Source organism: Dipteris shenzhenensis, chromosome 15 (assembly GCF_047967505.1).
Source record: "Dipteris shenzhenensis isolate YYH24624 ecotype China chromosome 15, Dip_SZ_1.0, whole genome shotgun sequence".
Lineage (NCBI taxonomy): Eukaryota > Viridiplantae > Streptophyta > Polypodiopsida > Gleicheniales > Dipteridaceae > Dipteris > Dipteris shenzhenensis.
The window spans coordinates 45,185,771-45,208,602 of NC_141610.1; the positions used below are offsets into that span (position 1 = coordinate 45,185,771).

The 22,832-nt window shown below is 44.3% G+C and overlaps 1 protein-coding gene across 1 annotated transcript in view; it reads right to left on the reverse strand.

Moving 5' to 3' along the window:
* CTEXP (kinase family with ARM repeat domain-containing protein) overlaps window positions 1-22,832 on the reverse strand; it is a 130,464-nt gene that overhangs the window by 76,161 nt on the left and 31,471 nt on the right. Inside the window, exons 5-7 of the mRNA XM_087385900.1 lie at window positions 19,590-19,712; window positions 6,818-6,926; window positions 877-956 (exon numbers count right to left, since the gene is read on the reverse strand). Of these exons, the coding sequence (XP_087242026.1) occupies window positions 877-956; window positions 6,818-6,926; window positions 19,590-19,712 (312 nt within the window). The remainder of the gene's footprint in view (window positions 1-876; window positions 957-6,817; window positions 6,927-19,589; window positions 19,713-22,832) is intronic.

Below are 22,832 nucleotides of genomic sequence, written 5' to 3' on the forward strand. Positions count from 1 at the left end.
CGCATATTTGGTGCAATGATTTGATATATGAAAGATTGTGTGCAATGATTTGATTCACAAACGATTCGATCATATACAAGTTTATATGTTTCTACATCTAAAATTCTACCTAAACTACGCAACACCTATCATATCATGAATCAAGACTTTGGTGCAACGGATAGTGTGGCCAGACACTTTACACTATATGCTCAATTTGGAGCATGGACAAGAAGCTTCAAAGAGAATCTCAGAGCATCATGAGCACTTCTGCAAGGCTTGGCCAACAGGAACCTTCTCTTTATTAATCAAGGAATCTGCTGGTCGTACAACTACCACACTGGCTGTGGGAGTTGGAACCCTAAAAAACAGCCGATCTTGTCTTTTTGTCAACAGCCTCATCATTGCATGGAAATTTACAAGCATAATAAAGGTAGTTCGTCTTTTTTTTGGGGGGGGAGCAAGAATTCCAGAGATTTTGCTACAGGACATAAGCCCAGATGCCACTGCTGCAGGACCAAATTTTGAAATACCCTCCGTAGGTTACCTGAGGAATAAAAGGTACAGTTGAGACAACGAGTACAGTGGCATAAAGACAGGTAAGTCAAACATAAAGACCCCCAAAACAGTAAGTTTAAATCAATAGCAACGTTTGACATGCACTTGTATCATATCCACTACCACCTTGACGTGTAGGGTGGCATGAATTACTTATCAATTCTGTTTTGACCTTTATATCTACAAACTTCCAACTGGGGTATCTAACTTCAAGGCTGTGTTCAATACACTGGTCAAGCATTAAATAATTACAAGGGCAAAAAAAGAGAGAAAAACGTTCAAGTAAAAAGATTCTAGCTCTTCTAGTTGAAGATACTAGTGCTATTTTAGGATGCAAACCTTAGGTATGCATGCAGTAATTCGGAGCTCCTCTGTTTTTGAAAGCTTCGATCCAGAGAACAGTTCATATATCAAACAGCCTGCAAAACTGAATGCATCTCTTAAAATCATCTCAACATGCCATCAGCAAAGTTCAACATTACCAGCCATTGTATACAAAGGTATTATTAGTAAAATTCATAATAGCTTCTTGTTTTTAGAGGTTCTACAGCATCCCTACAGCTATACTCGACCAACCCCTCTCACAATGAGACAATAACAACAAGAAAAAGAACCATGCATACTTATCATAAACTTGACAAGTTTGACTTCCGACAGATTTTGGCAGCTGGAATCTCACTTCCCTCTTCCTTGTGTTTGAAGCATACAACTTAAGATAAAATATCACAACATGCAGCTAACAAAGAGTGTCAAAGACACCAGCTGACATGAGTGAGAAACAAAGAAAGAAAGAAAGTTTATTAACAACTTTGGAAGGCCGAAGAGTCTATCAGAATGAAGAAAAACCAGATAATAAAAGCTAAGGGGTGGGCCACTAAAGCAGGCATCCAAACCCAAGGTTAATGTCTCAGATGAGAACATCAATAGAATTAAACTCCACGGTCTATATGGGAAAGTACACAAATGCTTGTCCGTATGAGAACACACAGCATTGGAGATACAATAAAAGTTAAGGGGTGGGGCCACTAAAGTGGGCATCCACACCCAAGGTTGATGCCTAAGACGAGAACCTCAATAGAGAAATAAACTGCACTGTCTCTATGAGAGAGTACACAAGTGTTGTTTGTAAGAGAATGCACGACGTTGGTGAAAGTTCATGAGGCTGCACCGAATTGCACACGACTTTGAAATACAAAGAAACATTGGGTTTTGTAAACATTCCTAAATCCAAGAACTAGATTAAGTCCTGGAGTGACACGTGGCATATTGCCACATGAATGGTTCAAATTTTTATTATTGCACCATCCTCTAGTGGACCCTAGACTCATTCATTAAACCAGAGTTGGATTATTGGTCTAAACACGTTTACAACCCATGACTAACTTAACCTATCCATGGTGAGCATAAGCCGAACAATGGCCAATGTCACACCCGTAGGCCAAATCTTTGGTCTGGTGAACATGGAGGGAAGTCACTCTGTCATAGGCTTTCTCAAAGTCCAAGAGTAGAATTGCCAGCCTCTGCCTGCTCTACATAGCCCACTCTGAGGCTTCCTAGAAGGAAAAGATGTTATCAAATATGCTCCTGCCATGCACAAAGCCTGTTTGAGTATCATGGATGAGGCCTGGAAGAAGGGGCTGCAATCTGATGCTGATCGCCTTGGCAAGAATTTTGTATAGAGTGCCCAAAAGAGTGATGGGTCTCCAATGGGATACAAAATTCCTGTTGCCACCTTTCGGGATAAGGTGTATAAGTCCCTCGGTAAGTGAGTCAGGCATCTCACTCGAGTCCCAAATGCCCTGCAGGGCTGAAGTAATATGATCACCTATCATATCCCAAAAGGCTATAAAAAAAGATGGGGTAAGACCATCTGAACCACGGCACTTGCCCTTATGAAGGGCGGAGAGAGCAGTCTTGAATTCTGTGTTGGTAAATCGTGCATCAAGTGAGCATATCATCTCTGGTGTGACCAACACAGGTAAACGCTGCCAAACCGCATCTCTAGTCACATCTCCTGCCTGTGTGTCAGGGTCTGTAGAAAGAAGGGAGGCATAAAAATATGTCGCTAAGTGCATGACAGTATCCGGATGAGATTGCAAAACCCCGTCAGAGTCAATAAGCTACCTGACACTCTCTCTACTATGTCTCGGACCAAGTGTAGAGAAAAAGTGTTTATTGACTCTCCCTCCCATCTGTATCCAAAAAGACTCCCGTGCATGGAAGGCATACTCTGCTCTCTAATCTAGTAATGTATGCAAGTAAGCCCTTGTTGCAGCAAGGCGCTATTGGCCTCCTCCCTCTGTAGGGCTGTCAACTGCCGGCGGATACCAATCTCCCACCTGAGTATCTCACCTCACCTAGTACTAGCGACAAAATGATAAAAGTCGTTGATATTGGCAAGTGCTGTAGCCACATGTGAAGGTGCAGCCACCCTCCCCTGCATGTGAGAAACCCAGATCTCTAAGACTGCCTCTCTGAGAGTATCATCTGTCTATAAGGCGTTGGGGATCCTGATACTGAAAGATCGTCCTCTCAGATGGGGCTCTGAGATGGACAAAACTACCGGAAAATGGTCGGAGGTGGAAACACCAGATGCAATGCAAACTGTCCCTTCTCTATCAAGAGCCCAGTCATCCACATAGAATCTGTCAATCCGAGCATGGATAGGCATCTGCACCCTACGGTTCGACCACGAAAACAAGAGTGACTAAGACTGAATATGAAATGCATCATCTGACCAAACATCTCTGCCACTGAATTTAAACAAGAAGGCATCCCAAGCTGCTCTCTCAAGGGAGTGAATACCACCTTCTCTTCCCCCTTTCTTATCGGATGGTGCCTCAACCATGTTGAAGTCACCTCCAATAATCCAAGAATCTGCAATGTCAGCCCATAAGAGCAACTCTCTTCAAAAAAGAACACGGTCCCCTCTGTTGTTCGGAGCGTAGAGGTTGAGTAAACCAACCTTATGTCCGTCAACCATAAGCAAAATCCATTAGGCCCTAGAGGGGGTGATGGTACCATGTCCAATGACCAGAGGGAGGATAGAGTCTGAAACTGATATGCAAGTACCTCCTCTAGTTCCCAAGGCAAGAAGCCAAAACGTCCGGCCTGAAAACAGCTTACCTGACTTCGAACAATCTCTGGCATCCAATTTGTGTTCCTGTAGAAAAAGAATGTCTAAGGAACCACCTAATACACCTCGATGAAGTTGATTCCTTATCAACCGTCTGCGACGGCGATGAGGGATGCCGCCCAACCCCTGTATATTCCAACTGGCTATCCTCATTGGCGGGAGAAAGCGGGTTGGAATACCTTACCCGACCTGGTGGCGGAAAAAGAACCCTCTACCGGAGTTGACCTCCTGCCATACACACGAGGTCCAAGGGGAGGAAAGTCCACTGGTGAGAGAGAAGGATCTCTCAAAGGGGATGCCGATAACTGGCTCTCCGAATGTGGAGGGTACAAAATCATCATCTGGGTGGTCAGAGAGGTCCTCAAGAGCGAAAAAGGAATTCCACTGAGCCAGTCCAAGAGAAGGGGTCCAAAGGATTCCTACCAAAGCAGGGAAAGAATGTAAGACCCCTTTCCCTCTGTCAACAGAAGGAGGCACCTGTGCTACGCCCTGATCAAGAAGTGCTGCGGACGAGGTGCCAACAACCTGGGCTGCTGAAGGAGGCACAGCTTGATCCAGTGGTGGAGCGGAAGAAGGCTCCTGAACAATAAGCTCCACGACAGTAGCCTCCGAGGCTCCTGAGGAGTAGTCTCCGAAGCGGCAGAAGTATGATCTGAAGTAGAGGACCTAACTGCGACCGGAACCCACCGGGAGCTAGAGCTAGTGCGATGTGCAGGAAGGACTCGGGCAGCCCTAGGAGGAGGGGGGGGCCCTGTCTGAGGCCGTGCCTGTGGAGCGATAGGTCCTGCTCCTGATATCTGTCGTAACCTAGTACGAGCTGGTTGCTTTTTTAGCCTCTTCTTCTTCTTTGGGCAATCTCTGGTGAAGTGCTTACAGGATTTGCAAATCCTGCACTGGTCCTGACGACCTGCAACCTCAAATCTCTGGTGAAAGAATGACCCATCGGGTCGCTATAGCATGATGTGGTCATCTGAAATGTTAGGGTCCTCGACAAAGACCCTAACCTTGGGTACCCCATCCATCCTGACCGCCTCAACAGCCGACGAAGACTCGCCAGGAAGAGGGGGGATCTCTACTACCATACCAAACCTCTCACCAATAACTGAAAGAAGCCTGTGATAAACTGAAGGTAGACCAAGGAACCTGATGAAGATGGAAACTCCGTGCTTGTCCTCTTCAACTGGGTCAAGCCCAATTGAAAGGGAAACAAAAAAATCCTCCTGTAGTCTAGAAAGAGAAACCCAGTCTATAGCAAGTCTCTCGTGACGTCCGGGGAATCTAGGCACACCTAAAAGAAACCTCGTCTCAACAAACATACATCCTTAAGGTGGGGAGCGAGGTCCTTAGGAAGCCTGTGATCTGGAGGGGTGGGAGTCATAGATGCGTGTGAAGAGAGTCGTGGAACACTCATGCTCCAAATCCTTTTGCAACTGCTGCAGCTCGTCTTTTGAGAAAGTGACGGTTCTCGCGGCCGGTGTGTGCAATAACGGATTGACTGAATGGGTACCCATTCGTCAATCGAGGTGGGAAAGGCCGATTCAAACACACACAAAAAAACTCCATCCGCTTTCCTGAAGCCCAAGAGGCCCCTATGAAGGGAGAGGTGAAAGAAGGAAGGGAGAGAGAGGATTGAGCAAGGAGAGGAGGAGGAGTCAGCAAGGAGAAAGGGAGGGCAGCAAGAGGGAGAGGGGAAGGGAAGGAGGCAGGAGGAGGAGAGGAGGAGGAGAGAGGAGGGGAGGGTAGAGGAGAGGAGGAGTGGAGGAGAGGGGAGGGAGCAAAGAAACAGTGCGGGGGGCGGGGCGGGGGGGGGCTGTGCAGGCAGCAGCGCGGGGGGGGGCATGCAGGCAGGCAGCACGCGGGGGAGGAGCTGGCAGCGCGTGGGGGGGGGCATGCAGGCAGGCAGTGCGCGGGGGGTAGGGAAAGGGAGAGAGGGAGGGGAGGCGGGAGGTAGGGGGGAGGGGAGGGAGGAGGCAGCAAGGAGGGGAGGGAGGGGGCAGCAAAGAGGGGAGCAGGAAGGAGGAAGGGCAGCAGGGAGCAGGGAGCAGCACCAGGATTCTAGTGCCTGTCTGCTGTTATCTTCTTGACCCAGCTCCTGAGTCCTGGATATTCGCAGGGACAGATGACTCTTGTCAGATTTGCAGGCGGTGAAAAAGTGCTTCAAATATTGATTGCTAGTGTTGCACATTTGGTCTCCTCTGTGGATACAAGCTGCTAGTGTTCAGCCTGTGAGATCTTGTCAGACTGTGTCACCTTTACATCTAATTGTGTGTGGAGGTTTCTTGCTTGTGTAGCGGTGAGTGTTCTAGAGTCTTGTAAGCCTGTGTGGCTAGTCTCTTTGTTCGGCCTGTATGGCGAATTCGCCAGTAGCTTTGATCAAGTGTTTGCAGCAGAGTTTCAAGTCTCATAGTGTCTTTTATAAGCTGTAACAAACCTGGTCAGGCTAAGCAGCAGTCAAGTCTTTTGGATTAATATCAAGGGTCGTTTCAATTTTATTTCTCTATCTGGTTCTGATACTTTATGAATGTTTTTGTAAGTGTGAAAGCAAAATTAATCATAGAGTGGAGAAGATATACACGTCATTGCATACTCCAAATCTAACAAGAAGACAGTAAAATAGGGGCATTCATTGAGAATTGAAAAGGGAAACTTAACCGAGTCTTTGATTCAGGCCACTCCGCTCTGTGCATGTTGCTTAAATAGAGCCCTCTGTATTTTCCAAACCATGCCACGTAGCTGTGCTATCATGAACATATGCAGCAGCAGCAGCAGCAGCAGCAGCAGTGCAGATGCAACAACATAAGGAATGTATTGCAAGAAAGTGCTGCTCATTCAATGAGTTTTACATCATTGGTCGACTGGTAGCCTTTAAACTGCAGGAAAACATAGGAATGCAGCAGCAACAGCAGCAGTGCAGATGCAACAACATGAGGGATCTATCGTAAACATACACCCAGCAAAAGTTTAATATTTCCTCTATTTTGGGATTTTTTTTGAGGGGGTGCATTTTGGCATGTGCACGTGTGTTGTGTATGCGCATCTGTCTAATAGGAATTCATGAATTGTTGCAACTTTACATACCATTACTCTTTTATATGTCTACAAAATCTAGGAGATTTTAGAAAAATGGAAAGCAAAAGCTCTCACCTAAGCCCCATGAATCAATTGCCCATGCTGGAGATTTGCGTATTGTTGCCCAGTCATTTTTTGCTAGCTCCATAGGCTTGTATTGTGACCCAACGAGCCACTCAAATTGCTGTTAAAAAAACACATGCAAATAATTATTTCATTGCACATCAATGCTTAAAAGAACCTACTCAATATTCTCTCTCAAGCCCACAAAAACGTCAGCTCACTTGTGTATCAAAGCTTTAAAAATAGAAAAGCTGCTGCAGCCAAAACTAGAGTAGCAGCAGCTTCAAGCCCATGCTATGATCCATCCAAATTCTAGTATGAAAGAGGAGACCCTAGAATGCAATCGGTAATGTCAATAGCAGCATCCTCCTAGGGATTGAATATCCGTATTGACAGAGGATTTAATGTGATATTCAAAACCTAGTGCCCAAGTGATCCTCCATGTAAAACAAAACAAAGAAAAAATGTATGCCAAGACTAACCAACAAAAAGGAATAGCAAGCTGCTTTGAGTAATAACCATGTAGATGAAAAAGAAATTACGTATGTTGGGGTCCAGTAGGCCATGAGAACTGCCAAAACACTTAAAACTGGCACCCTCTATCCATGAATACAGAAATTTGCATTGAGCAAAGGTTTTACACAGGATGAACACTCTACCATCCATTTAAACACAGATATTGAAGATTTGAGACATGGATTTAGGTTTTGATTGGTGTGTCAGTATTCCTGGTCCTCTAATAACAGTCTAAATCTGGAACAATACTAAAGCACACATCTGGACAAGTTACCTCTTGGCGCAGAGAGAATTTACCTGTTTGAGCACAGTTTTCACTCACCTTGACTCCGAACAGAAATGCTTCGCCATATCCTCTTATTAGTGTTTTTGTGCCTACTCTATTTCGGCTGTACCATGTCTGTTAAGGTTAGGACAGCTTTCAGAGTTAGGAGATTTGGACAGAGTTCTAATTTGCATAGTGTTTGGACAAATTTGGAATCTAGAGAATTTGGTTTCTATTTGCTCCTCCAACTTCAAAAATTTGTAACTTTCAGCTCATCAAGAATTTCGCCATCGTGTTTGTCATAACAAATCGTTATTTTTGTGAAAAAAATTCTGGGAGAGAGCTCTCGGTCAGATGTGGTCTGAGAGAGCCTCTTACAAGAAGAAGTCTTGAAAAGACTTATTGCAGGAGTTCTTCCATTCCCTATCTCTCACCCTCAAAAACTTCACATAATTTCGATTCTTCTTCAAGGTTCAAGACCTGACCAAGAGATGTACCTTGCTTAGTCTTGGAACTGTAGATCTTCTATGCCTTCTTCTCCCATCTCCAAAGTAGGACTTCCCCCTTTACCCCCTTTACATCTACCTTTCTTTTGTTTGGGGGGTCTCACATATCAACTCTGTTTGGGCCCAGGATTAATAACATCGTGTCATTACAGTTCACTACTTCCAGCTTCTTGGATGTCTGCAGACACTAAAGCTCTATCAGTACATTCTCAGTTATGCTCCCTATGATGTGGGTTTTCCTGACTCATTTTGGTTGGCTCTTGTTAGAGCCTTTTCACTGTTGTTTGAAAGACTTCAATACGCTTTAAGTCCCCAAAGAAAAGCTCAAAAATTGTGACTTGAGGATAGTCTAGGCTCATATCTGCTGTGAAAGTAGTAGAGGTTCTTCTGGCTACACAATGTTCTTATTAGTTAAAGTCTAATGACTTCCTGAAATTCTAAGGTTTTCAGCCTTAAAAGTGACTATCATGAGATTGAAAGTGCACTATATGTCGTGTTTTTAGAGAATGAGTTTGGGCATGTTCCTAGAATCATCTGGATATCTGCGTGGAAGTATGTTCGTGTCTACTTTACTGTGCACAAACAATATGCGTACGACTTACATACATACATACATATTTATATACATACACATACACATACACATACACATACGCATACACATACACATACACATACACATACACAAAGAGATTCATATGACCTTGTGAATCTAGCGACCCAAGACAGACTCAACAAACTTATGCTTGACTAGAGAAGGCCATCAGGGTCTCGTTGTCGTGATCCCTCTATCTGACCATTGTCCCTCTAACTTTGGGGGGGGGCATTCAAGCCATACAATCACCAATGACCTTCCCCTTGCTATTCCTCCCTGCTCGCTGCTCCCTGTCATGAATCCTTGAAAGGATGGACAAGCTACTTTACCACTAAATTGAGGTTATGTTAAAGTGATAGCAACCACTAATTGAGGGTATGTTTAAAGGATGGACAAGCTACTCTACCACTAATTGAGGGTATGTTAAAGTGATAGCAACCTTGAAATAATTCGAAGCAAGGACCACAAGAAAAATCTTCAACCTGAGAGTGATAAAAAATCTTGCTACTCCTCCCTGCTCGCTGTTCCCTGTCATGAATCCTTAAAAGGATGTGTCGACAAGCTACTTCACCAGTAATATCCTTAAAAGGATGTGTCGACAAGCTACTTCACCAGTAATTGAGGGTATGTTAAAGTGATAGCAACCATGAAATAATTCAAAGCAAGGACGGCAAGAAAAATCTTCAACTGAGAGAGATGCAAAAAAACCATGCTGCTGGTCGAATGGCATGGACTCTCTCGATACTTAGAAATCCATTTACCAAATGTGGAGAGTGTTTCCAAACTTCATCATTTGAGGACATTGAATCCTAGAGAGGAAAGCAGTGTTATATTCAAATTGAAATATGAAATGAAAAGTGTTATATTCAAGTCAAAATATGAAATGAAGAATGACCGTGTCAGCGCTCCATACAAAACATTAGTGGTGTATTGTAATCCGTTGCTGTATATAATTTAAATAATGCATGGCCTTCTTGTGTGAAAACATGTGTGAATAAGTTATGTATGTATTGGCGAAACATTGATTGTCCACATCTTGATTGGGATGCAAGAGTACATAACATCCATGTTAAATGATGAAAGTGATGTATGGAACATGATGTCGACAAAGAAAGACTAAAAACATGCATGTGACACATGCCACCAAGTGGCAAAGAATGTAGGGAATATGGGTCCAAGGTCAAGGGAGCTAATGGGCAAGGTGTAATCCTTCTCCATGCTCGATGCCCTCTCTACTAGCTCACTGCTGCTGTTAAAGATCTCTACAAAATCAGCGTCGATTCTCTTCTCCCTAGCTGGCTGAGCAAGGCTCTCTGCTGATGAGAAAGCACACTCTCTTCACACTTTCCCTCTCTCTCACACAGCTCAGGGCCCAAGACAACTTTCAGGCTGGACCCCCCCGAAGGTTTTTATTCATTCAGTGAAAACTGAGTACAAAGTTCAGCTCATGGGCTGCTTCCTTGAAGAACATACGTGAATCATTTTTACAAAGAGCTCACGAGCTCAAACTCTCTTAGCAACATGCCACTTGTCTAAAATCTAAACTATCTCCAGTTACATGCCTCAAAGGGCAAAACTCTAGGGCCTTCATAGCCCTCGGTCACATCCTGGCTACCCACTGGGTTCCATAGAACTTGGGCAATCAACCCCTCTTAGAACCTGCAACCATTAATTAGAGCGCACATAGCCATGGCACCCATTAATCGTTAGCGCTTTTGCATGCAAATAAATTCTAGACTAATCCTAGTCTCTGTGGGCGTCCCCACCAAGCAAACATGTGCACATAAAATAACTAACTCTGTGGTTGACCGAAGCCAACCCTTCTAACCGTAATTAAGGACTTTGACCAAAAGGCAAGGTGCCTTAATTAACACTAGAACTCTTCGACCAGTCGCGGTAATGATCTATGTTGACCAGAGTCAGCCTCCTTTGGCCAAAGCCAAGTCTTGTTGACCGAACTCAACTCTTTCTGCCCGGAGTCAAAGGGTCTTTCATTAACCACAATTAACCCTCTTGCCATACGCCAAGTCTTCCTAACCGTGGTTAAGTATACTTAACCAAGGTTAAATATATTTGACCGAAGGCAATTCTGTGACTAATAAAAGATTACTTTTTGAACATAATTAAATAAACGAGAGACTCTTTAATTATGATCAAATAAATGGTTAATTAAAACTTTGAATTTGGAGTATTCACAACTTGGTGACATCCCCTCGACTTCTATTCAGTTGACCTCAACTAAAAAGCTTCCTTGTAAATATCCAAAAACTGTGAATTATCAGACAACATGTCTTCATCCATCCAATTGGCATTCCATGCCAAATAATGTTTGAATTTTACAAGATACTTGTAAAATTCCTTGCCCTGGGAGCCTTTGCGTATAGTATGATACACAATTTGTTTTGGCTGAAGGACCTCCTCGAGCTCATCCACTTCTAGTGGTTCCTTTCTGCAACCTTCTTATGCTTTTCTTGAGACCTTTCTATTGCTGTCCGGACCTGGCTGAAAGCTGTGTTGAGGTCTCTAACAAACTCATAAGCTGCAAATATTCCATCTTTCTTTGGTCCTCAGGATAGGTGGCAGAATCACCTTCTCATAGATGACCTCAAAAGGGGCTTTTCCAATGGAGCTGTGAACTGTATTGTTATATGCAAACTCCACCAGTGGTAGGTACTTTCCCCCGTTGGTCAGCCGTGTAGCATTTTAGTAAATCTAACAATGTAGAATTTGCTACCTCACTTTGACGATCTGTCCGGGGATGGAAAGAAGAAGAAAATTTCAGATTCGTCCCAATATTACCGAAAGAGCTCTCTAGAATAGATTGGTCATTCTGGGACCTCGGTCACTAACAATGGACTTGGGCATACCATAGTGCTTAAAGATCTGTGCCATGAAAAGCTTAGCCATATGATCTGTCTTTATAGTTTTGCGTACCGAAATGAAATGAGCTTGCTTGCTGAATCTATCAATGATAGTCCAAATCCCATCATTCCCTCACTTTGACCTTGCCAAATAAAAAATGAAGTCTATTGCAATACTTTCCCATGGTGCCTAGGCACGGGAAGAGGCCATCTGCCTTCCGTCCGTCATATTTGACCTTCTACAAGTAAGGCATTCTGTAACAAATTGATGAATGTCTTTTCACATCGCTGGCCAAAAGAAATACCTCTCTAATGCTTGAGTTGTTGCTGTAATTCTTCTATGCCCAGCATAGGGAGGTGCATGGCATTGCTCCAAAATCTTTTGCCTCATCTCTTTGGTGATGATTAGGCAGTCATCTTTCATTAGATACCCATCTTTCAGGAATAGTGACTGGTGGACTGCCCCTCTTGCAGTTGCTGTAAAATCTCACCAAAATCTGCATCATTAGAATATTGCTCCCTCATGTCTTCCAAATCCCTATGATAAGCAATAGTTACATTGCACCTAGGGTCTTCGAGACAAGGCATCTGCCACTCTATTCTGAGCTCCCGAAGTATGAACAATCTGAATATCTAAAAATGATACATTGACAACATGGTTTCCCATTTCATGTGCTTTTCGGAGAGCTTAGTATGAGTCAAGAAATGTCTTAGACTTTGGTGATTTGTCTTAACTGTAAAGTCTGCACCCAAAAGATAATGCTTCCATGTATGGAGGGCATGAATCACAGCCAACGACTCTTTCTCATAGATTCTCAAATATCTCTCAGCATCCCGAAGTCTCCTCTTGTAGGCCACTACATGACCATTCTGATGCAATGCAGCCCCAACACACTCCCCACAGGCATCACAATTCACATCTGATACAAATCAGGAACTATCAAAATTGGCTCTGTGGTCAGCTTCTCTTTGACTGTAGTTAATGCTTTCTTCTGTGGAGTATCCCATCGAAAACTACATTTTTCGTAGTTAGGTCGTGAAGTGGAGCCGCTATATCCGCAAAATGCCTGATAAATCTTCTGTAGTAAGAACGCAGGCCTAGGAAAGTACGGCCTTCATGCACAGTCTTCAGTTCTGGCCATTCCTGAATGGCTTGGATCTTTGCCGGATCCATCCATATCCCATCTTTGGACATTATATGCCCCAAATAGTGGATCTCTTCCAGAAAGAATTCACTCTTCTTACTGTTTGCACAAAGCTAAATGCACTGTCTATAAGGTCGGAAGATACAATCCATCATTCTATTGAAAGTAGCCGGGGCATTTGTCAACCCAAAAGGCATCACCAAATACTCATACAGCCCAAAAGTAGTGCGAAATGTTGTCTTGTGCACATCCTGTGGCTGTATCCTCACTTGGTGATAACCACTCTTTAAGTCTATCCTGTTGAAAACTGAAGCACCATTTAACTGGTCCAACACATCATCGATGCGCGGAATTGGGAATCTGTTCTTGATGGTCATTTGGTTCAGTGGGCAATAGTCGACGCACATACAAAATGAACCATCTTTCTTCTGTACAAGCAGTACACGGACCCCTTAAACAATAAGTCATGCACTTGGGCCATGATTTCTTCTCACTAAGTTGCACTAACTCTGTATGGGGGCCTATTAGGTGGCTCACTACTAGGAATGAGTTCTATGCCATGATATTCGGGTCTCTCAGGGAGTAACTCCCTGGCAAAGCGTCAGAAAAACAATCTTTAAAGTTTACAAGAAACTGAAATTTATCTTTATCTGCCTCATTCATTTCAGGATGCATTTCAACATCTCTTTCTTTTATAAAAGCAAGCAACCCCTCTTAGAACCTGCAACCACTAATTAAAGTGCACATAGCCATGGCACCCATTAATTGTTAGCGCTTTTGCATGCAAATAAATTCTAGGCTAAGCCTAGTCTCTGTAGGCGTCCCCACCAAGCAAACATCTACACATAAAATAACTAACTCTGTGGTTGACTGAAGCCAACCCTTCTAACCGCAAAGGTCAAGGCGCCTTAATTAACACTAGAACTCTCCAACCGGAGTCTGTAATGATCTAGGTTGACCAGACTCAGCCTACTTTGGCCGAAGCCAAGTCTTGTTGACCGGAGTCAAAAGTTCTTTGGTTACCGCAATTAACCCTCTTGGCATACGCCAAGTCTTCATAACCGTGAGTATACTTAACCAAGGTTAAGTATCTTTGACCGAAGTCAATTCTTTGACCAATAAAAGATAACTTTTTGAACATAATTAAATAAACGAGAGACTCTTTAATTATGATCAAATAAATGGTCAATTAAAACTTTGACTTTGGAGTATTTACAACTTGGTGACAGCTGGCCCCATCCTCCTGTCTTCCCGCACTTGCGCCTCTCTCCTCTGTCTCCTTTGCTCCTTTCTCCCCTGCTTCAATCGGTTGCCACTAAAGAGTGCACTAGCAGCCTGTCGGAGGGCTGGTTGGTCCATCACTCTTGCCTCGTTTTGCCATCTGGACTAGCCTTTCAACCTGATTAGGGATGTAGCAGGCATAGGGCTTGCCTGCTGTCCATCAAGCTTGGAGCCAACTCAACCTCATAAACAAGACTTTCGGCCCTTTGCGTCGCCTCAACAGCCGCCCTGCTATTGTTTCTGCTTGAACACATCCCGTTGTCCCCACCCCTTCCCTTTGCTCCTTCTCCTGCCCTCCATTTGCTTCTATTGGTGGGCTAGTTGGTCTGCCACTCCTGCCCCATTTTTGCCGTTTGGACTCGACTTCGAGCCCGACTGGGGCTGTAGCAAGGCCAATCATAGGCTTGCCTGCCGCCCGTCCCACTTGGAGCCAACTGAGCCTCACATGCAAACCTGAGCCCTTTGCGCTCCCACTGCTGCTTCTGCCATCACCCTCCCCCCATCGTAGCTAGTAGGGCTCATTGTTGGCCTTATTCCAACACAACAATAGGGATACGACATTCATTCCAAGCGAGCCTAGCCCTAGAAGGTGAAAACACACACAATGTCATCATCTATGAAAGGGGGGTTTCCCGTTTCCAATTTAGCTCCCTGGACACCACTTAGGCGCCGGTGAAGCAGAGCCCAACCTACCGACCACATCTGATTTTCTTCATCCCTTGGTACCATGGGTTCACAATGGATGGATTATGTGGAGACTATGCATCACATATGCGAGGTATCCCATTACGGTTCACTTCCCAAGCCTCCCCAAGGAGTACAGATCTACATTTCCTCTTTTGGGCTTGTTTCGGCAGTGTACTCGAGACTTTTTTTTTTTTGCAAAAAAGAGACTGCTATTAAGAAAGAAACAAACTCGCTAGAGCAAGCTCTATGCGGAAATACAACATGCTAAGCATGTAATAAAAAACACCTCAGAAGAATAAGGTAGAAAGAAACCAAGGCTGAGGTTGAAAATGCCAACTCAACCTTGTAGAAGTCTCAGTAAGGAAGGGAGAGTCTCTCCAATCCCTGAGAAAAGTAACTCTCCTGGAGGAGGCTGCTCGAGAAGATCCCTGCATGGTCACCCATATGGCCATCAGAGTGTGTACCGTATCTGTCCAAGTACTGGCCAAGACCTCAGAAGGGTGAACCTAAGAACCCTCCATAGCCCCAATGCATCTGGCCCTCCAAATGTGCCATGCTGCAGTGCTAACTAAAACCTCCCATGGAGAGTCAACCGAGGAATGAGCAGCCCTGAAGAGAGTGGCTGGAACATCCTCTAAAGAGCACAACTCCACAAGGTGTCGTCGGATGTGTAGAGCCCAAGATGAGTCATGTCTCTCGAAGAAAACCTGGGGCCCTGAAAGAGTGAGCCAAGCCACTGATCCCCAGGTCATATAGAAGGGGAGGCGAACAAAAGTGCTGAAAAGTCTTGCAATCCCCTTCCATACGATCCTCACCTGTTTGCAATCCCAAAGGCAGTGCTTTGCTGTCTCCGATGCAGAAAGGCAACGAGGGCAAGTAGGGTCAGCCTCGAAGAGAGTGATTTTTCTATTCCGGTGGGATTTCCAGAGCCTCTGCCAAAAAATTTTCTGCAAGTCTGCAGAAATCTGATGATACTCCCAATGAGGAGCTCTGGTGGGCCTCCAACCCCTACAGCTGAGCTGGAATTTCTTGGCATTACTGACCGTGTAACGAAAGAAGGGGATGCTCTTCTCTCGGTGCCCTTCATCTATCCACTCCCATTCCCCAAGGTCCCACTGCAGAAACTTAATTGGGACACCTCCATAGAGCCACAGCCTCCATGAGCCCAAGGCAGTGAGTAGCGAGTTAGGATCCAAGTACCACTGTGAAAGAGAGCCATGCTCCATGAAGCCCACTATCCTGACTGCTGAAACGGTACCTCCAACCATATATCGTCTGTGGACTTGGATAGCCTGCCCCCAAAGAAACATCAAAGACTAGGGCATCCTCATGTGTGTTACATAAAGCAATCACCTGCAAAGGAATGCCCGATCTGGAAAATGTCCCCATTCAAGTGGAACAAGTAATAGGCATGTCATCTATGTCCACCCAATCCAAGGGCAAGGCTACATCAATCTGTTGAACTCTCCCTGCACTCCCTCTGAGATTATGAACCACTTGGGCCTATCGGTCTGTAGGAAGCCTCCTGAGGCTTTCCATGCTCCCACAGTAGATGCAGGGCCCCTCTCCCATCTGTGCCACTGCATGTAAAGAGAAGCTCCAAGTGGTCTGCCATGCTCATCCAAAATACTGTCGTTCCACATGATAGGCTGCCTTTCAATCTCTTCACGGGTGGACGGGGGAATCCTGCAAAGAGTACTCCTAAAGCTGGCCCATGCTTTCAGGATAGCAACCATAAGAGGGGAAGAAGGAGATCTGAGGTGAGCTGTGGTGAAAATCCATATGGTACTGTGTATCCAACCATCTCCTAAAGTGAGTGTGCGAGACTGTATGCATCTGATAAAAAAGTCCTTCCAAGGCTCTTGCCCTGGCATAAGTCCTCTCACAACAACCTTGCAGAGTAAGGCTCTGCACTGTAGATCCGAGTCGATGATATTCAAACCCCCTTCTCTTGTAGGAAGAATCAAGGTCTCCCAAGCCACCCTGGCTGTAACATCAGTTGTGCCATCTAGACCACTCCATAAAAAGTTTCGTATGTACTCGAGTCTTTGACCACAACAGCCTTGATACTCTATGAGTCCCAAAGATACAACTCATCATAGATGACCAAATACCTTGCTAGAGGAGACACTTCTAGAGAGACCCTAGTCATGTGTCTTCAAGCAAAAGGCCCAGGCTTCCGCTAGGGCAACGCCTACACTACAGACAGGTGGGAACCTGGCGAAGGCTTGCACCCCTCCTCTTGCCCCAAGTTCCTCTAGATTCTCAGTAGGAGATAGGGGAGGCAGGCCCCAAGGCAAGCCATAGCCTCCTCAATCACAAACCCCATGGGTCATCCCATTGGAATCGAAGAAGACAGGCCCGCTGGAGGTAATAGGCAAGGACAGGATGTCAACCAGCGTCCTTCTCACCTAGAGAGGGAGGAGTTCTTCAATCTCCACCCACAAGCTTTGCCACAAAGACACAAAGGTAGGTTCCGGCGCACACGGGTCAGATGGCTTCAAGGGCAGCACCAGAGATCTATCCCTCCAATCCTGCCCCCCTCCTTCCTTCCCTCTCACTCTCCGTCTTGGCCCCTACCTCCACTCTCGCCTTTACCCCCCGCCACTGCCTCTACATGACCTTTGGCCTTCCCTTACCCCCCCTCCCCACATAGCTAACAGACCGGTCTGCCTCTCCACCTTCTCACCCCCTCTTCGTCATCACAATTCCCTCTCTGTCGACAATGATCATCCTTGCCACCTGTCCTCTTCCTGGGCCTCACTGTCCCCCCACACCACCCCCCCCCTTGTTGAATCCACCCCGCATCCTTATACCTCGATGAATCCAGGAACATTCCCAAACGCATCCTTAGGACGAGGCCATCACATAGATCTGGCGGATGGTGGTCACCACTTGCAAGATGGATGGGCCAATTGGACGGCCAATGCCATTCAACAAAGCAATGAAAGCTCCAGTTCCTAGCATTACAATGCAAGCAAACCCTTCAAGTGATTGAGAGGGCACTTTGGAGGGACCTAGCCTCCATTAAGCAACTCACGGAGAACGTGTTAGCCTCTCTGTGGCTACAAGACTACAACAGCACTAGACTAGACCTACAAGCGGACCTACAAGCGATGGAGATCCCATGCGCGGAGTACTCCTATGTGGGTGAAGCAAGGGGACTAGATGATGTGGCAGTTCTTCCAGAATATGGGCTCCAAATCAGCTAGGTCCCAACTCTAGCGCTAGAGAGAAGAGAGGACAGATGCAAGTGGAGCCACACGATACCCAAGAACCTCCTTTTGTTGGCAGCCCTTCCAAGCAACCTTGGAGGTGCTAGCAGCCCCAAGAGGTGAGCAGTTGGAAGCCCTCAAGACTCTCCTTATGTAAAAATGCCCGAGGAGGATAATTTGTCCCCAATGTTCTTTTGTCACTTTTGGAGCACATCAGCACTTCCCTATGCTTGGTTTTCAGAAGATCGTCAGCTAGTCCACGACCGGGTTTGCCTTATCCAAAAGGAGGGGACCGAGCTTAACCTTAAGGTTCTGTCCACACCTCCCCGACATCATCCACTACATCACACCAATATTGTTCAAGAGAGGAGCATGTTGGACAACAACTTCACTTTCTGAGAGGCAGTGGATTGAGCATCTTTACACAGGCACCTCCAGCCAAATTCTCTTGAGGAACATAGGGAAGGCCTATCACTCTCCCGCTCAATGAGACAGGACTGATCCCTTCCTCTTCCTTTTCGCGGTACAGGTGAAAGGGTATTTTCCTCCACTGGCCCCTAGTGGGTAAGCACCTCAAGAAAAGTTGTTGGACTTAAGAATTAGCAAATGACACAGCCATGTTCGTGGAGGGCTCGGCTTAGAGCCCACTGCTCTCCAAATCCCATTTATAAGGCATTATAACCAAAACTCCTCATGACTAACAACGAGCATAGGTGTTCAACATCATCAAGTACTGAATTTGCATTGTGTTGCAACTTTTTGCTCTTTATTGCTTTTAAGTAGAAGGATGTTGGACTCATAACCATTGAGCATGAGAGGATTTTCTCTTAGACTTTTATTTATTAGCATGCATCATAAACATAGCAATACAATATAAATGTCAACAAGAAAATACTTGAATGTTAAAACAATTTTCATGATATAAGAAAGTTTATTAACATGCACGAACCAAAAAGCTGGCCATCATGAGCTTAAATGCAGATACGGATTGCATGAGAGCCATTTAAAGAGATCTTTTCCTTATTAGCATGCATCATAAACATAGCAATACACTATAAATGTCAACAAGAGAATACTTGATTGTAAAAACAATTTTCATGAATAAGAAAGTTGATAACATGCATGAACCATTGCATTTGCATGAAAGCTAAGTTTTTGCTTTGGAAGGCCATGAATATGTGGCTACGAGTAAGGGATAAACTCGCAAAGACGCTAAATGTCAATCCAACTTGCCCTTTGTGTGAGAAGGCAGAGGAGTTTGTCACGCACTTATTTTGGAGCTACATCTCTCGTTCCGTGCTTCTACAAAAAGAGCAAAACTGTGTGCATGAAAAGCACTCGGATATCACTACATAATAAGGGCACATGCCAGATAAGAAGGAAATTCCAAATGTTCCCCCGATCAGCAGCTTTATGAAGAATTGGAGCAAAGCAAGCTCATGAAAAAGAAAACAAAAATATTTACAAAGATCATAAGTTGCATGTAAGCATATGACAAAACTACCAATTAATATGCAAGCATTTTTGCATATACATCAAAAATATGAGTCAACAATTAGAAGGAATATTTTCCAATGGCAGCCACTGTAAACTTGGCACACACATCTTAAGTATGGAATGCAAATTATAAAGCTTATAAGGTAGAAATATTTTACATGCTTTGAGTGCACATATATTTCTCTTGCACAATAAGCTGTTGTATTGTTGACATACCAGAATAGGACTAGCAACTTCTGGGTTAGATGAATCGAACTCTGAGAGGACATCAAATCCATGCAGCTTCCAATCTAAATTGGGGGTTACCACCACAGATGCTATACATATGTTTCCGTGAACCTGGATATGTTAACAAAAATTCGTTAGATCAGGTGCATTAGAAGAAATAACTTTTAATAATCAATTAGAAGAAATAACTTTTAAGAATCACATTAAAAAGAAAGTAAAGAAGGTGATCAACTTCATAAGTACAAATCATGGAGCAATTAATAAATACATGAATGAAAAGCCTAGGTTTAAACTCGAACATGTATGATGAAAAGCCAAGGTTTAAACCACGGTATCATAATAAAAATGAGGAACATGCTCCCAATTTTTCAAAAGAGACACAAAGCTCAAACCATACGGTGCTATGATATCCCTATTTACATCATTGAAGCCCAAACGTGAGTGCAGGTCACGAGAATAAGGTAGCATATTTCCTTGAAATTAAAGTTGTCTTTTACTTTTTTTTTTAGGCCAAAGGCACATGTAATCATGAATTAGGTTATTACTAAAGAGCAAAGCTAAGAAAAATCAATCCTTGCAATATCTCTTATCCACAACCGTTGAAAAGAGACACATTTATATCCCTTAGCATAGCCATTAAAAATAGCTCAAGGAAGGTGGAAGAAGGAGAAGCGCAAAGAGGGGGGTGGGGGAGGGGGTGCTGGATTATATATTGCAGGAATGAAAATTAGCCACTTGGCAAAAGCATCAAACTTAGTAGAAGCAACATGGATAAGTATCCAGGCATAGTAAAGAAAAAAGATTTGGCAATGACAAACCTAGGTTAAACGTACAAGTAAAGACATGCACTATAAAATCTAATAACTCCAAGCACACTAATAAATGAATTTTGTGCTTAAATTTCAATGTTATCTTGCAATAAGATCAAACTAGAAACTAACACTAGGACTTCATATTTAATGCAAGAATCGAGCAGGCCATGCTTCATCGATAATTAACAACACGGAGTACTGCAGCCCTTTGCAAAATTGACCAAGTACCTATGGTCACTACTTGTTGTTGATGCAGAATCTGTTTTCCACTAGTCAGAGTGCTGAAGGGACTTTTTCTTTTCATTACCAAAAATGTATTAACTCTGTGAGCCACTAACATGCAATACAAATCAGTCCCCGAGGAGAAATACATGTTTATCATCCTTCCTTGACATTTTCCTGCTGGCTCGATGCATCCACAATCTGCTTAACCGAGACCTTCATGAGCACTGCTCTTGATACCTACTTGTTTTCCCAGGGAATGGCAGATGCTATCATGGGCAGTCTTTTCTCACAGAAACAATGGATAAAGATGCAAGTTGCAGAATTTCCTCACTGCTACTCTGAGGAACCGGACTTCTCAAGAATGCAAATGTGTGCAATGCATGCAGAATTTGAATGCCAATTGGCCCTCTAATGGGGGAACAACGCCCTCGTGAGAGTACTTGTTTCTCTTTTCGACCTACATGCAAGGTGGGAGAGAGATGGCGGATGAATGCAAATGCCAATTGGCCCTCTAATGGGGGAACAACGCCCTCGTGAGAGTACTTGTTTCTCTTTTCGACCTACATGCAAGGTGGGAGAGAGATGGCGGATGAATGCAAGGCGAATAGAGAGAATGCCACATGAAATTCACAATGAAAGGGTGATACCCTTTCATTAATGTCCCTTGAGATCACTCAAGTTCCATCTTCCCCACCCTTAGCCTATGACTCATGCATCTACCATTCAATACACCTTAATGCACCGTTCCCTTCCTATTGCCCCTAGGACCTAGACACGTGGGTGCACATCTTTATTGTCACACAAATTTGATGCCATCGGAAGCAGTGGCTTCAGCTCGACTAGCCCTATTTACTTAGATGATTCACCGCCATAACAATTCGATCAGTTTCCATCATAAATACAAATACAAGTTCCACCATTGGCGTATAATAATATTCCAATGTCTACTAATCACAAATTAGTGATTTCTCTTGTCATGACAGCTACAATGGGAGAAAACTAGTCACCAAGCTTATAGCACAAGACAATGCTATGGTAAGCTTCTTGGATGAGGATATAGCTGTTGAAGGGATTTTTGCCGCAATTGGGCTGACAAAACTGAATTTTCAGTGGTTCGTTTAACGGAGTATGTAAATTGGTGACAAGTGTCGAGCGTCTATTTGTGCACTTGTACATGATCCTTTGAACTGGGATTTTCCTTTGCATATAGTTTTGGCTGGGTAGTGATCTCCTTTGCACACTTTGGTTCGTCCCTGTGCTTTGGAATCTTTGTAGATTGTGGTGTTTAGATGGTCAGTGTTGGGTGTCAGTGTAGCGTAGTATTCGCGAAAGTTCTAAAGGAATATTTATTTCCTTCTGCACAACTTGTTTCCTTCAGTAGTTGAGGCAGTTGATAAGCGATCAACAAACAAACTACGTTGTATGGCTTTTTCCACTCATTATCAAGAGCAGTGGCGTTCACAATTAAGCCGTTTAGTCACTTGGTTTTGTATGATTAATCCGGATCATCAAGCATAGGGAAGGCTACAACTTAAAATTGCTAGTTAATAGGCAATTGGGAGCAAGGAAGATTATCAAGAAAGATAAAGAAGGGCTGTAGTGAGAAGGGGCAGCATGGACTGCAAGAGCCACAAAGAGAGCTACGTCAGCTGAAGGAAGGGGGCAGTAACCAGCCTCGAGATGGGCTGATAAGGGAGGGCAACGGCAGCATGTATAGAGCTGGGAGAGAGGCTTCAGAAACAATGGATAGAATAAGGTGGCATCGATAGAATAAGGCTTCACAAACAAGCGCAGCAAGAGATTCATGTGATCATTCGGGACTATTCATGGCAGGTATACATCCATTGAACATGGATATCTCCGTTGCAGCCACTCGCAACCAAGGTGGCCTTCTACCAAGAGCATTTCCTTCATCTAAGAAAGGATGGCTTCATCCAAACACTCGGGTACCTACTACAAACTCATCTTTCTCATGCAATACGAATAACTATGGGCCAACTCAAGACATCACCCCATAAGTTTCAAATCAACGCAAGGCATGAGATTGCAGCTACTTGACACCATACAGACTTGAGGCTTTCTACACTTTGTGACACACATGAGGTAAACGCAGAGGCATGTCCTCATGTGGCGCCACAAATACTATGAGATTTAGTGGGTGGCGATATCATGGCCTTTTTGCCCATAATCCACG